Below are 15,737 nucleotides of genomic sequence, written 5' to 3'. Positions count from 1 at the left end.
GGAAAATAAAGTGAAACTAATTTTCCAGATGACCATAACCCCACGCTGAGTCTTTAAATCCCAAGCTGCTAGGGTAGAATGCAGTTATTCTATTCCTCCAGCAGATGGCCCTGTCTGACCATGTTTGACCTTCCTAACCAACCGTGAGTCTCAACACTACCTTTGAACTCTTTACTTTCATTTAGGAATAGACAGGGATAGGCAGGAACAAGCGGAAACGCCAGCAGAGTTTGATGGCCAAGGAAATGGCTGCCTCAGCTCATATTTCCAAATTGGGTCAGTGACGTTTTCATAAAACTCTCTGTAAAGTTGATCCTTTCTCTGATTATGTTTTTGATAAACTCTCATTTTACTGACTATGTTAAATTCAAAGACAGACTTTGTGCAAGAGTTGGGAGTTGGAAGAAAACGCTACCTCATCTTTTCTAGTTGTTTTTGTTTAATTAACCTCTCCATTTTGTGTAAATGTTATTGTGGATGTTTTCGAATATAAATATAGGCTTAAATTAATATAGTACATTCTGTGCAGGTCTAAACAAAGTAGGTATTTATAAACTGTTTCGAATTAGCACCTTATTTCTCTTTACAGCACAAAGCCACCCTGCTACAGAGTTGAGGATTGTGTTGATAGGAGGAAGATTAAATGGAAGTCTAAGTGGGAAAAGCTCAGCTGGAAACATCATCCTGGGTCAAAATGTTTTTGACACCAGCAGAAGAACAGCTCAGAGTGAAGTGAGGCAGAAGGAAGTGTTCAGCAGACGAGTCACAGTGGTTGATACTCCAGGATGGTGGTGGATTTGGCCTAAAGAAGAAACTCCCAAACTGGATCTGATAGAAATCCAGAACAGTGTCCATCTGTGTCCCCCAGGACCTCATGTCTTTCTTCTGGTCATTAATGATGATTTATATTTACCACAGTGGGTCAAAGTATCACTAAAGCAACACCTGAAACTTTTCAGTGCAGATGTTTTCTATCACACCATCATGCTGATCACTACAGTCACTCCATATAGTGATGAAGAGATAGAATACAGAATCAACACAAGTCCAACCCTACAGTGGATTCTTCAAAAATGTGAAGACAGAAAACATTTTCTCAACATCAGTGACAGAGACGATAAAGATCAGGTTAAGATCTTGTTAGAGAAAATTGATACCCTGATTACAAACAATGGAGGGAGACACTGTTCTGTTGACAGAAGTCAAGGAGAAGCTCTGAGGAAAGAAATGACAGATTTAGCTGAAAGAGCCTCAAAAAGGTTTAATCAAATGCAGAAACAAAGAAGGAAACTGAAAGAGCTATTTGAAGGTAAGCTGCAAGTTATTTTAGTTCTAATAGACAGTGATAGTAGTCTATTAGAACTAAATAGACTACTATCAGCCACTAATCTCAGGCTGTAGATTAGTGGGCCATGGTCCTGCCAACTTTTAGATGTATCCCTTGTCCTGTAATTAAATTAAGAAATTGCAGCCAGATGTATTGAAGCAGAAAGACATCTAAAAGTTGCAGAACACCAGTCCTTGAGGAATAATTTGTTACCGTTTTTGTTTTGTTGGTTTAGGTGGAAAAGTCCCTCCAGACCATTTGAAAATAGTGATGATTGGAGATTCACTGGCTGGCAAGAGCTCAGCAGGAAACATCCTGATAAAAAATGCATTTCATGTTAATAAAAATGGAAGAACAACAATGCGCAGTGAAATCAGTCATGGTTTGGTTGAAGGAAGGCGGCTCACAGTGGTCGATTCTCCTGGTTGGTTCTGCATCAACACCCTTCAGGAAACCAGTGAGATGGATAAACTGGAAATAGAGAACAGTGTGAATCTGTGTCCTCCAGGACCACATGCTGTGCTGCTGGTTATTCCTGTGATAATTAACATTGATAAATCATATCTGAGATCTGTTCAGGAACACATGAGTCTGTTTAGAGGAGAAATCTGGAAACACACACTTGTTCTGTTTAGCTATGGAGACTGGTTAGGAGTGAAGACTGTAGAGGAGCGAATAGAGAGTGATGAAGGTCTGCAGTGGATAGTGAACAAGTGTGAGAACAGGTATCATGTCCTGAACAACAAGGACCACAGTGATAAAACTCAGGTAAAGGAACTACTGGAGAAGATTGAAGAGATGTGGGCAGGAAATGAAGATCCTTACTATGAAGTGGAGCTGGACCGAGCAGCAGAGCTAGAAACCAAGAGAGAGACTGGAGACAAGATGGCCAGAAGGTTGAAGAAGATCAATGAGAGACAGTCAAGAGTCCTGAAAGAACTATTTGGAGGTAAGAAATAGGTATTATACATTTTATGGAATAGTTATATAATATGAGTGTCTTAAGATTAAAAACATTACAGTAATTTTTGTTTATTTTACAGATGAGAGACATCCAATCACTAACATCAGGATTGTTCTTGTTGGCCAGAAATGTTCAGGGAAAAGCGAAGTTGGAAACATGATTATGTCCAATGAAAAATTTAAAATGACCTCTGAAAGAGCTTGGTTGATAAAGGCAATGCCACATACTGATACCCAGATTGTAGATGCCCAGTTAGTAAATTAGATCCAAATATAATTTTTGTTTTTGTTTTTCATCTTTTCAGACCTACCAAGATCAGAAATCTGCAACATGTGTGAAACATGAAGGAAACTTTGATGGAGTAAAAGTCTCAGTTGTTGAAACTCCTGGCTGGTTCTCAGACCGAACACCACCTGACTGGATCAAAGATGAAGTTCTCCACAGTGTCTCCATGTGTTCTCCTGGACCTCATGTTTTTCTCCTGGTTGTTCCCATCCTCAGATCTTTCACAGAGAAAGATCTCAAAGCTCTGGTGGAGATCTTGAATCCATTAACAGAGGACGTGTGGAGACACTGCATGGTGGTTTTTACCTGGGGTCACTGGCTCAATGACGTCCCTGTAGAGAATTACATCATCAGAGAGGGAAAGGAGCTCCAGGAGCTTCTGGAGAAATGTGGGAACAGATTCCATGTTCTAAACCCCAATCGATATGGTGATGCTGTTCAAGTCAAAGAGCTGTTCCAAAAAATTATTAATATGGTAAAACAAAACAAAGGATGCTTTACAACTGAATGCATACAGAATACATTTTTCAGTCTCCTTTGGTCACCAAAACAACCCACACTTACAGAAAAGGAATGGAACAGGAGAGAACAGGAGCTGGTAGAGCGAATGATGAAAGCTTTAGCAAAGGAACCAGAAGAAACAACAAAACCTCATGTGAGAAAAGCAGAGAGCAAAGAAGATGGTCCTAACAGAAGGATTCATGGAATAATGATTTAATGTTGAGTTTACAGTCTTTGTTACATGCTTCTCTTTAATAACATTTCAATGTCTGTTACAGTGAATGGAAATGTTGCCACAGATTATGGGGGCATTTCAGAGAACAGGAGACGACGAGACCACGACCAAGCTGCTGAAGGGCTGACTACCAGAGTCAGACCGTTAGAGATCATCTCTGGGATCGGGATCGTTTCTTCTTCAAACACTGACATGGAAAACTTTGACGACAGTTCTGAAATCAGAGAATATGCAAATTAAAAAAAATAAAGTACTCACCTATCTATTGGGTTTCTTCTGGAAATAGAAGAAAATATTTTAAAAATGTATTTGCTTTTCCTAATAAAGAAACAGCTGACATTTACTGATGTTAACATGGTGAAATTCAGTAAGTTTTTATATTATTGTGATATACAAGTCTTTTTGAAATCACCAATAGTTTTTATTACCCTAATATAGACCTTATCCTATTTTCTTTTATGTTGCTTAGCATTTGTAAATGTTTACTTTGTCTTTTTAAACCAACTTGAGAGAATAAATGTCATGATTAGTTGATTGTATTCAAGAGAATACATATCAATAACATTCATTTGAAATGGGGTGAATAAGACTGACATGACACTGTCATAAACATGACATAACATCTGTCATGAACATGAATAAGTCTTCATGAATATTTATGACTGTTGTCATAAAGCACAATTTGGTAAATTATGACACTTTTAATACAAAGTTGACATTATTCAAAATGTCTTTGTTTTGGCAACTTCATTAACCAAGAAATCATTACTGATATAAATTTGTTATAAAAGTATTACTGATTGCACTTTAAAAATTAGTTAACTTTATGTTATTAAAGGTAAAGTTTAAACAGTAATGATTTCTTGGTTAATGTCAAGTTGTGTAGTTTATTTGTGTAGCACATTTCAGCAACAATGCAGTTCGAAACACATAAAAACACAAAAATACAAAGTCATAAGATACACTATGACCAACAATTGAGAAAACCAGGAACAAACATTACATTTTGTTGCCATCATCAAAATCATTAATACAATTTCAGCCACTGCAGAAGACAAATACTCTCCTCTGATTCGCGACCAAATATTGCTGGAATCAACAGTTAGACAATTAGATCATTCACATACCTGCTATAAACTTATTGCATGTCTGGCAGTGCTGTTTACATTATATCCTATGCATGTATGATATAGGATACATTTATCAGACAGCCGATTTCTGGGTGCCGATTTCCTTAATTTGGGAGATAATAATCAGCTGATACTTCCATGTGAAGCCCATTTTATTCCCTAATCTTATCTTTGTCAGCATAAATCAGCCTCTGTCCTCTTCTGCTCTACAATGAAAAATTTGACTGACACACCAACCATGTCATGTCTGCACGTTTGCAGTTAACAATATTCACCCCACTGTTGCCAACTCAGTGACTTTCTTGCTACATTTAGTGACATTTCAGACAAAAAACATTGGTATCAGCCAAAATCGGCAGGTCAGGCTTTTTAAAGATCGTAACCGGCCAGAAAACTGCAATCAGTATACAGCATGAAGCCTGTGCACTTATGTAGAAGACTCTTGTGTAACCAGTAACAAACAAATGAAAAATAGATGTTATTATTAATTTGTATTCTCTTTTCAATGCAGTTCAATCAACTAATCATTATTTTCAAATTTGGGTTAATAAGTAAACATTTAAATTTATTTAATTTAATTATTTTATCTTTATTTGTACAATTATTAGATATACAATTGTAGTTATACAATTCATGGTTATAGTATTAAACCACCAACTTCCACACAATGTTCAAAAATGTTTTGTGATGGAGAGAGAGGTTCTAATTTAAGCGGAGAAGGAAAATTAAGAAAACAGTCATCAGAGGTTTTTTATATCAGTGTGTGGTGGATTTATTCATCTACATTGTTTTTCACATAGTGTTTCCTCTGGCCACCGTAAAACAAGGGGGCGCTTTTTGTAGTCTGAAGGGACAGCTGGGTATTACTGGACATCAGCAAAAAGCAGCACACAAAGTACGGAAGAGGATTAGGGACACTAAAAAACATAAATCTGACTTTAATCTCAGAATTCTGACCTTTTGTGGGTATTCTCTCGGCAATTAGCATTTATCTCATCTTTACACATGAGAGCACACTTATGAACGGAAAAGGATTAGAGCCACTGCAAAAAAATAAATAAAACATCTGAGAAAAAAAGTCCCCCCCCACACACACAGGAGGAAGGGCTGTCCTGGTTTCACACCAATAAGGAAGGCTTCAACACTGGCTTGCATCTTTGACATAATGATAAGAAGACAAATAATAAAAATTATTAACAATATACAGCACAGCTACATTCAGATAGCAAACAAAGCCAATGAGAAAGTGCTTCTACAAACAAGTAGGATCATTAGAATAACAACATATCTGCACATATCTGACAACATGGTCCACAGTTTGACATGAGCCGTTTTGGATTCTTCTTGTGGCCTTTGGATGTAGGACGAAGCACATGAACCAACAGAAGAATGCCTGGTTTTCCCAGCCTGGAGGAACAACAAGATAAATAGCAGACACATTAGGATAATAAATAAACATTTTAAAGAGAAGTGTGAGCAAAACTAACCAGACCCAGCTGTGTGTGTGTGTGTCACCATCACAGTCATCCACCCGGTTTACCCTGGAGAGCATTTTTCACCACCAACAACATAAAGCATGGTGTATACGACTGTTTAATACAGGGGTGCTCGAGTCCAGTCCTCGAGAGCTACCATCCTGCAACTACAGGTTAATGTAAAATAAATGTTCATGATCCTAGTGAATTGGGGGCTTCAGACGTTTTTTTGGTTATGATAAATAATGACCCTGGGACTCACACCGAGTCTCTAAAATTATCTAAGCTGTAACAAGTGCACGTTATTAATAGAGAGAGAGCTACCGTTAACGAATGTGGTTTTTGTTCTCGGGCACCGGCGGGCTACTCCGATGTCTGATACAGGAACTGTAGCGGGTCATAACGTTCGAATTGAAGGAAGTTAGAGCTTAGACGTGTCTCTCTCGCAGCCAGCTTAAACAAAATGTCCTCTACAATTCAGCCGTGGTAACACCAAAAATATTCTAATATCAGTGGGAATTTTAAATGGGTAAACTCTAAATTTCAAAAATTTAAAGCAGCAAACTGATGTGTAAAAAATGACACAGACTGAGAGTTTGAATAGAAAGTTGATCAAAAACTGAGTGACAGGAGCAGCTAAAACAGCAGAACCTCATAACAAATGAATCATTTTGTCAACATAAAGACGACGTTTAACTGAAGTCCTAAAATGTACTGTGAGTTTTAGTGATTGTGTGTGTTTTTAGCCACACTGTGAAAGAAAACATATTAATTTACAGTAAAATATCTGGTTGCCAGAATTTGTATTTATTCTGCAAATCTCTGGCAACTACAGATACCTGTATTTTATAATAAATTACATTTGTTTTACAGTGCACTATAAGGAGAGGAATCATTGAATGTAAGAAGACAATAAATCACTCAGTTGAACTGTTGGAAAATATTTTCCCCTCACTTCTGAGATTATTCCTATGATTGAAGAGATAAAACTAAATATTTTTTCTAGATTATATTTTCTGGCACAGAAACTCAAGGAATTGTTCACTTGGACCAATTACATTTTTTATCTTCAAAGTTTTACCTGAACAATAAATTAAATGTTAATCAGCAGCATTGAGATGCTAACATGAAAAGTGGTAGTTGGTGGTGAGGATGGATGTGGAGAAACCAGGTTGTGGTGTGAAAAAGGATGATTTAATCAAAGCTCTCACAGGTGAACAGAAAAACCAGGCAGCACAGGTGAACTAAAAGGCAAGGAGGTAACACTGGCAGCAAGGACACATTGCAAAAGCAAAGACAACTTAGACAAGGACACAGCTGGGATTAATCCAGGGGTAGAAAAGACAACAAAGGAATTAAATTGACTGGAAAACAAACACATAAACTTAAATCCTTACAAATGCAGAGTTTTTTTTTTTTTGCCAGATCAGGATATTTGCAACCTGCAACTCCAGAGTCAAGAGGCTCCTTGGTTCTGTGGCTCAATTAATATTAACATTGTTTAGTATGAATATTAACAACAAATTAGAGCATTTAGTTTAGTATTTTCTTTTTGTTTCATTGTTTTTGTCTTGTGCCTCCATGCAAACACACTGACCTTTACTGCGGCCCACCTTGGCAAATTTGATCTAGAATCAAATTTACTTCAACATGGTGTTACATGTTGAAGGAAGTAAATATTTTAGGATTCATATCTTCTGCGAGAAATCACACATAACCATCAGCATAACATTGTTAAAGTTTTACTTTTGTAAAATGTTTGAGCATTATTTGAAGAAAAGAAAAAGCAAATCAAACTTCCATCCATCCATTTTCTTACACCCTTGTCCCTCATTGGGGTCAGGAGGGTTGCTGGTGCCTATCTCCAGCTAGCGTACCGGGCAAGAGGCGGGGTACACAATGGACAGGTCGCCAATCTGTTGCAGGGCAACACAGAGACACACAGGACACACAACCATGCACACACATACACTCACACCTAGGGGCAACTTGGAGAGGCCAATTAACCTGACAGTCATGTTTTTGGACTGTGGGAGGAAACCAGAGTACCCGGAGAAAACCCACGCATGCACAGGGAGAATATGCAAACTCCATGCAGAAAGACCGGGGCCGGGAATCGAACCCAGAACCTTCTTGCTGCAAGGCAACAGCTCTACCAACTGTGTAGCCCCAAATCAAACTTAAGATACAAAATAATTTTATTATCTCTTGGTAAAACACAACCAAAGCTTTATGATTCTTTCCAGGGAAAGATTTAAAGAAACAGAAAACCAACATAGAGCTAGAGAAAATAGATTAAGTACTGTGTAAAAAAAATCACTTTTGCTTTCTTTTACTAAATCTTTTAGCAGTTCACTGACACCTCTAAAATAAAGGGAGATACAGGAGTTACTTAAAATTATCTAAATAACACAATGATATAAATCCAATAGATTCAATTCCTGAGTATTTTTCTCTTAACTACCAATAATTTGTTCGCAGTTGTTTAAGCTTTGTAACTGTATGATTCATCTATTTTCTTTGTAAAATTACCCTGATCTAAATAAATCTGACTTGCAAAATATTTTAATTTGACCAAAGTGAATAATTTTTTTTCTGTTTTGCTGGTTTAGGTGGAAAAGTTCCTCCAAACCATTTGAGAATAGTAATTGTTGGAGGGTCACATGCTGGTAAAAGCTCAACAGGAAACATCATTCTAGGAAAAAACATGTTTAATGTTAATAAAAATGATGACAGAAAAACAACTCACAGTGAAATCAGCCACAGTGTGGTTGAAGGAAGGCGTCTCACAGTGGTCGATTCTCCTGGATGGTTTTACATCAACACCCTTCAGGAAACCAGTGAGATGGATAAACTGGAAATAGAAAACAGTGTGAATCTGTGTCCTCCAGGACCACATGCTGTGCTGCTGGTTGTTCCTGTGATGATGAACATTGATGAATCATATCTGAGATCTGTTCAGGAACACATGAGTCTGTTTAGAGAAGAAATCTGGAAACACACACTTGTTCTGTTCACCAGAGGAGACTGGTTAGTAGTGAAGACTGTAGAGGAGCACATAAAGAGTGATGAAGGTCTGCAGTGGATAGTGAACAAGTGTGAGAACAGGTATCATGTCCTGAACAACAAGGACCAGAGTGATAAGACTCAGGTAAAGGAACTACTGGAGAAGATTGAAGAGATGTGGGCAGGTAATGAAGATCCTTACTATGAAGTGGAGCTGGACCGAGCAGCAGAGCTAGAAACCAAGAGAGAGACTGGAGACAAGATGACCAAGAGGTTGAAGAGGATCAAAGAGAGAAAGACAAGAGTCCTGAAAGAGCTAATATATATATATATATATATATATATATATATATATATATATATATATATATATATATATGTGTGTGTGTGTGTGTGTGTGTATTTTCTGAGATTGTTATGCAATATGAATGTTTTAGTATTTAAAACATTACAGTAATCCGTTGTTTCTGTGTGTTTGTATTTTGAGATTTTCTGTGTTTAGTCCTGTTTCCCTGTGAGTCTCTGTCCTGTCCTCCCCGTTGATTGATCCCAGCTGTGTCTCGTTCCTGTGATTACCCTCCCAGAGTATTTAGTCTCACCTGTTGTCTGAGTTCTTCGTCGGATCCTCGTCGTCAGTCGTCTAACGTCTTATGTCGTACGTTGAAGCTCTCCAGTAAAACTGTGAAGTCCTGGTTTGCTTAGGTCTCGTTTAAGTCTTCAGTTGTCAATTGCTACCGGTATTAGCTGTGTGCTAATTAGCTGCCGTGCTGACTGTCCTGGACTGTTGTTGAGCACTTTCATTAAATTCTTCATTCTTTCATCAATAACCTGGCTCTCTGCGTTAATCCTCACCACCACCAACCCACAGCCCATGACAGATTGGATACGTAAAAGTATTACTTCTCATTTAACATAAAAGCTATTGCTTTTTAAGAGCAAGGTTAGATTTTCATTTAACCCTTTAGAAAATTATTTTTTAAAAATGGAACTTTTTCAAATATGTTTATTGTACCTCGGCATTAGATCATTAAAGGCTTACATTTATTTGGCTTTTTAGCTGATTCTGAGATTAACTTTAGCGCTAGATGTTTCCTATTAAGATGTTTCCATAATAGCCATCACATTCAGTCCCATTTGTCAAAATAATGTCCCGAGTAATCAAAAAGCTATTCCATCTGTTGATCTTTGCTTTTGTCTGTTTCAATCTGTGTGAAAAATAACAGACTCACAGTTTGAATAGAAAGCTAATCAACAACCAAGAGACAAGAGTAGCTAAAATAGCAGAATATCATAACAGATGATAGATCTTATTTTCTACATAGAGTCTTTGATCTTTAAAGTGTTGAGTTCAAAATGTAAATCACTACATAATATTTTAGCATTTAATTATGTGGTGCTAATCATTCTAATGAGTAATTTTTTATTTTATGATTTGTTAAGTTTCAGTTTTATTTTAATATAGTAGCTTTAGGTCATCAGAATATAAATGCAGTTTTTCCAGTCATCCAGCATATGGCGATCTATGATCATGTTTGACTATCAACGAACCATTGCCGTAGGGCGCAGCAGCAACTCATCAAGCACAGCATCAACCTCTGCATGATTTACTTCCTTTAAAGAACAAGTTTTGTTTGACGAAACAAGAAGCAGAAATGTCAGCAGAGTGAAGCAATTGAAATGGCTGATTATGTTGATATTTCCAACTCAGGTCAGTGATATTTTCATAAAACCTTCCCTTAAACTTTGACCTATCTTGGTTAATATTTACTAACTGAATATGTTAAATTTAAAGATTTTGACATTTATGCAAGATGTTTTTTTTCAAAATGGCTACCTCTGCTATTCTAGTTATTTTTGTGAGATAAGAAAGTACATTCAGTGTTGGATTAGGTGTTTCTAAACTATCCAACAATGCCTTATCTCTCACAGCACAAAGCCAACCTGCTACAGAATTGAGGATTGTGTTGATAGGAGGAAGGAGATCAGATGGAAGTCTCCGTGGTAAAAGTTCAGCTGGAAACTTCATCCTGGGTCAAAATGTTTTTGACACCAGCAGAAGAACAACTCAGAGTGAAGTGAGGCAGCAGGAAGTGTTCAGCAGACGAGTCACAGTGGTTGATACTCCAGGATGGTGGTGGAATTGGCCTAGAGAAGACACCCCAAAACTGGATCAGATAGAAATCCAGAACAGTGTCCATCTATGTCCACCAGGACCTCATGTCTTTCTCCTGGTTATTCCTGTTGATTTACATTCATCTCAGCTTGTCAAAGCATCACTAAAGGAGCACTTGGAGCTTTTCAATGCAAATGTTTTCAGTCACTCCATCGTTTTATTCACTGCAGTTGATCCATGTAGTGATGAAAATGTAGAATCCAAAATCAGAAGAAGTCCAGTCCTGCAGTGGATTCTTCAACAATGTGGAAACAGAAAACATTTTCTCAACATCAGTAACAGAGAAGATAGAGATCAAGTCAAGAAGCTTTTAGAGAAAATTGAGACCCTGATTACAAACAATGGATTCAGACACTGTTCTGTTGACAGAAGACAAGGAGAAGCTCTGAGAGAAGAAATGAGAGATTTGACTGAAAGAGCCTCAAAAAGGTTTGATCAAGTCCAGAAACAAAGAAACAAACTGAAGCTACAGATTGAAGGTAGGTTAAAAGTTTTGTTTCTAATAAGGTACAGAGCTCTTTGTTGAAGGAAGTAAATGTTTTAGGATTCATCTTCTGGGACAACATCACATGTAACACTCAGCATAACATTTTTTAAGTTTTAAGAAAAGATATACAAGATTAGATATAATATACAGTATTATAAATATTGGCTTCTGTTAAACAAAAACAAGTAAAACTTGATCAGAAGCAGAAAACTGAGCTACATAAATTAGATTGTACCTTTTTTTCTAAAAAGCTTTGATGCTGTTCGTTGAATAAAGTAAAGGTTTGAAGATTCAGATCTTCTGTGAGATTATCACATGTAACCCTGATTTGAAGTCAATTTGAAGTTATTTGAACATCAAATAAGACAAAAGATACAACAAAATAATATTTTACTAATAAATATTTACATCTGCAAAAGCACAATTATAACTTAATGTTTCCTTCAGCAGAAAGTTTTCAGGAACAGAAAAACGTTCAGTGAGAGAAATTAAATTAAATATATAAAAATAATCTTTCTGCAGGGACAGCTGGTATAAGTGGGCTAGTAGGGCTAAGCCCTCCCTGACATTTACAATAAAGTAAAAAAAAAAAAAAAGAAAAAAAACTTAAAAATAACTACCTGAAATTAAATACCTTTTAGAAATAATGTATCACATTTTGTTAAATTTTCAACAAATTTGGTGTCAAACCGCCTGGGGAAAATCCCCGAGTCTTTCCTGAAGGGCTGTCACGGCTCAGAATGATTGACAGGCGTCTAGCCACGCCCCCTCTGTTTGCGGCTAATTTTGGTCAACCCAGGGCCAGCCCTCTGCCACAGGATTCAACCAATCAGAATGGACTTGCCTCGAGCGTGTGTGGGCGTGGTTTAGCGTAGACTGAGAAGGATCGATGGTGAGCAATATTAGCATAGACGAGGTGGATTATTTAACCTTTTTGCTTCCAGAAAAGGCGTTGGAGTGAGTTTCTCACGGTAGCCCTGATTTAAAAAGTTAAATAGTCGCATTCAATGACATGAAGGAAATATCAGTACCAAGGATCAAGGCAGGAGACAGACAAAACACAATTCTGAAGGAATTAACAAATTACAATGAAGATTTAACTTATAACAAATTGGGCAGGGTACATGTGAACTGTAATACACAAATATACAAACATTAAAATAAATAAACAAATACATTTGGTGTCTCATATATATGCCCGCCCTTCAGGTATCCCCACCAGCCGCCACTGCCTTTCTGCATCTTTTAATTGTTCACTACAACAGACACTAAAAGTCCTCTATATCAGACAGTTCTATATCAGACAGTTCTGGTGGTGCAATAGATTCACCACCAGACTATTTTTGGCCGTTCTCTTTCAACCACCAGAAATTAAGAGTTGTTTTTGTTTTGCAATTGTTGGACTCATCTAATTTCTGCTCTGCTCAAAAAAGTAGAGTTGCAAACTTTTTTATGTTGAAGAAACTACAAAATTTGTTTTCTCTGTTTTGTTGGTTTAGGTGGAAAAGTCCCTCCAGACCATTTAAGAATAGTGATGATTGGAGGATCATTTGCTGGCAAAAGCTCAACAGGAAACACCATTCTAGGGAAAAATAGGTTTAATGTTAATGAAAAGGGTGACAGAACAACCCACAGTGAAATCAGCCACAGTGTGGTTGAAGGAAGGCGGCTCACAGTGGTCGATTCTCCTGGTTGGTTCTGCTTTAACACCCTTCAGGAAACCAGTGAGATGGATAAACTGGAAATAGAGAACAGTGTGAATCTGTGTCCTCCAGGACCACATGCTGTGCTGCTGGTTGTTCCACTGGCAATTAACACTGATGAATCATATCTCAGAGTTGTCCAAGAACACATGAGTCTGTTTAGGGAAGAAATCTGGAAACACACACTTGTTCTGTTTACCTATGGAGACTGTTTAGGAGTGAAAACTGTAGAGGAGCGCATAGAGAGTGATGAAGGTCTGCAGTGGATAGTGAACAAGTGTGAGAACAGGTATCATGTCCTGAACAACAAGGACCACAGTGATAAGACTCAGGTAAAGGAACTACTGGAGAAGATTGAAGAGATGTGGGCAGGTAATGAAGATCCTTACTATGAAGTGGAGCTGGACCGAGCAGCAGAGCTAGAAACCAAGAGAGAGACTGGAGACAAGATGGCCAAGAGGTTGAAGAAGATCAATGAGAGAAAGACAAGAGTACTGAAAGAGCTGATTGGAGGTAAGCAATAAATAGGACATGTTTTATGACAAATTCATATAATATGAATATTTTGTTATTAAAAACATTACTGTAATTTTTGCTTGTCTTACAGATGAGAGACATCCACTCAGTGACATCAGGATTGTTCTTGTTGGTCAGAAATGTTCAGGAAAAAGTGAAGCTGGAAACATGATTCTGTTCAATGAAAATTTTAGAATTACCTTTGAGAGAGCTTGGGTGAAAAAGGTAAAAAGACTAAGCAAAATAAATTTCAGACAGTCTGACATACAGACTGCAGGTGTCCAGTGAGTAAAGCATGTCCAGAATTATATTTCTTTATTTGTTTTTTTATCTCTTCAGAACTACCAAGATCAAAGAGAATCTTCAACATGTGTGAAACATGAAGGAAACTTTGATGGAGTAAAAGTTTCAGTTGTTGAAACTCCAGGCTGGTTCTCAGACCCAACACCACCTGACTGGATCAAAGATGAAGTTCTCCACAGTGTCTCCATGTGTTCTCCTGGACCTGATGTTTTTCTCCTGGTTGTACCAAATGGTAGATCTTTCACAGAGAAAGATCTCAAAGCTCTGGTGGAGATCTTGAATCCATTAACAGAGGACGTGTGGAGACACTGCATGGTGGTTTTTACCTGGGGAAACTGGCTCAATGGCCTCCCTGTAGAGAATTACATCATCAGAGAGGGAAAGGAGCTCCAGGAGCTTCTGGAGAAATGTGGGAACAGATACCATGTTCTAAACCCCTGTAGCTACAATGATCCTGTTCAAGTCAAAGAACTGTTCCAAAAAATTATTAACATGATAACACAAAACAGAGGATTCTTCACAATGGAACTAAAAAAAAGGACATTTCAGATCCTACCTTGGCATGGAAAGCAACGCACCCTGACAGAAGACGAGTTGAACCAACGAGAGCAGGACCTGATAGAGAAAATGTTGAAGGTTTTGTCAAATGAATCAGAGGAACCAACAGTATCTGTTACAAAAATGGCACATAGCATGGATGAGGATTACATCTCAGACAGTAAGTCTAATTTGATTAAATTCAATATTCTATGTTTAAATTTAATCTGGACAACATTTTACGTCTAACAGTCAATCAATATTTATTTAGAGAGACTTTAACATTGTCTACGTCAAACTTAACAGAGGAGAAACAGATGACGTCAGAAAATACTAAAGTAAACAAAACAAAAACAAGAATAAAATATAATCTTTCTGTTTCAGTGAGCGGAGATGTTGCCTCAGAATATGGGAGCATTTCAGAGAACAGGAGACGACGAGCGCATGACCAAGTTGCTGAATGGCTGAATAACAGAGTCAGAGAGTCAGAGATCAGCTCTGGGATCGGCAGCATTTGTTCCTCAGCCACTTATATGGAAAAGACTGATTAAAGTCCCCTAATAGCAGCACATCAACCAAATATTTATTTCACTGAAAACAAGAAAGTTCCTCTGAACATGTTCTCAAACAACTCAAGGATTCAACGCAAGAACTCTTGTTAAGGCAAGAAGACTTTATAAAAATATAATTTGAACCAACTTTTATGAACATGAGAGAACAAGAAAACAAACTATGATATCTGAGTCTTATTTAATTTAACAAGCGCAACAAGCATTTTTCAACTTTTTTTAATTAAACTGTTTTGGCTATTTTGCATAATTGGCCAGACAGTGTATACGTCTCTTACAAATAGTAGATCCAATCAGGTGAGATAATCAGAGTTTTTTTCTTTTATAACCCATAAATACAAAAAAAAAGTGATCTAAAGACAGAGCTTGTTATAACTAAGCTGCAACTTTTTTGTTATAGACTCTTCATCAAATAGATGAAACGTGTTTCTTCAAAAACCTCATGAAGATAATCTTTATTGAGATGCTCTGACTATGAGCTGTACATTTCTGGTTAATACAACAAAAACTACAGTTGGACTAAAAA

The 15,737-nt window shown here is 37.3% G+C and overlaps 2 protein-coding genes across 2 annotated transcripts in view; both read left to right on the top strand.

The window, feature by feature from the left end:
* The first annotated feature begins 155 nt into the window (after nucleotides 1-155).
* Nucleotides 156-15,737, top strand: part of LOC103461235 (uncharacterized) — a 76,034-nt gene continuing 60,452 nt past the window's right edge. Inside the window, exon 1 of the mRNA XM_081610453.1 lies at nucleotides 156-276. Coding sequence (XP_081466579.1) covers nucleotides 234-276 — 43 coding nt within the window. The 5' untranslated portion in view covers nucleotides 156-233. The remainder of the gene's footprint in view (nucleotides 277-15,737) is intronic.
* LOC103469333 (GTPase IMAP family member 8-like) lies at nucleotides 10,032-15,457 on the top strand. Its single transcript, XM_081610444.1, has 6 exons — nucleotides 10,032-10,631; nucleotides 10,853-11,575; nucleotides 13,083-13,799; nucleotides 13,894-14,027; nucleotides 14,142-14,823; nucleotides 15,027-15,457. Exons 1-6 carry the CDS (start codon nucleotides 10,601-10,603, stop codon nucleotides 15,191-15,193), a joined length of 2,454 nt encoding a protein of 817 aa, XP_081466570.1. The 5' UTR covers nucleotides 10,032-10,600; the 3' UTR covers nucleotides 15,194-15,457.

The sequence above is a fragment of the Poecilia reticulata genome, chromosome 8 (assembly GCF_904066995.2).
Source record: "Poecilia reticulata chromosome 8, P_reticulata-male-v2, whole genome shotgun sequence".
Taxonomy (NCBI): domain Eukaryota; kingdom Metazoa; phylum Chordata; class Actinopteri; order Cyprinodontiformes; family Poeciliidae; genus Poecilia; species Poecilia reticulata.
This window is presented reverse-complemented; position numbering and strand designations above follow the sequence as displayed.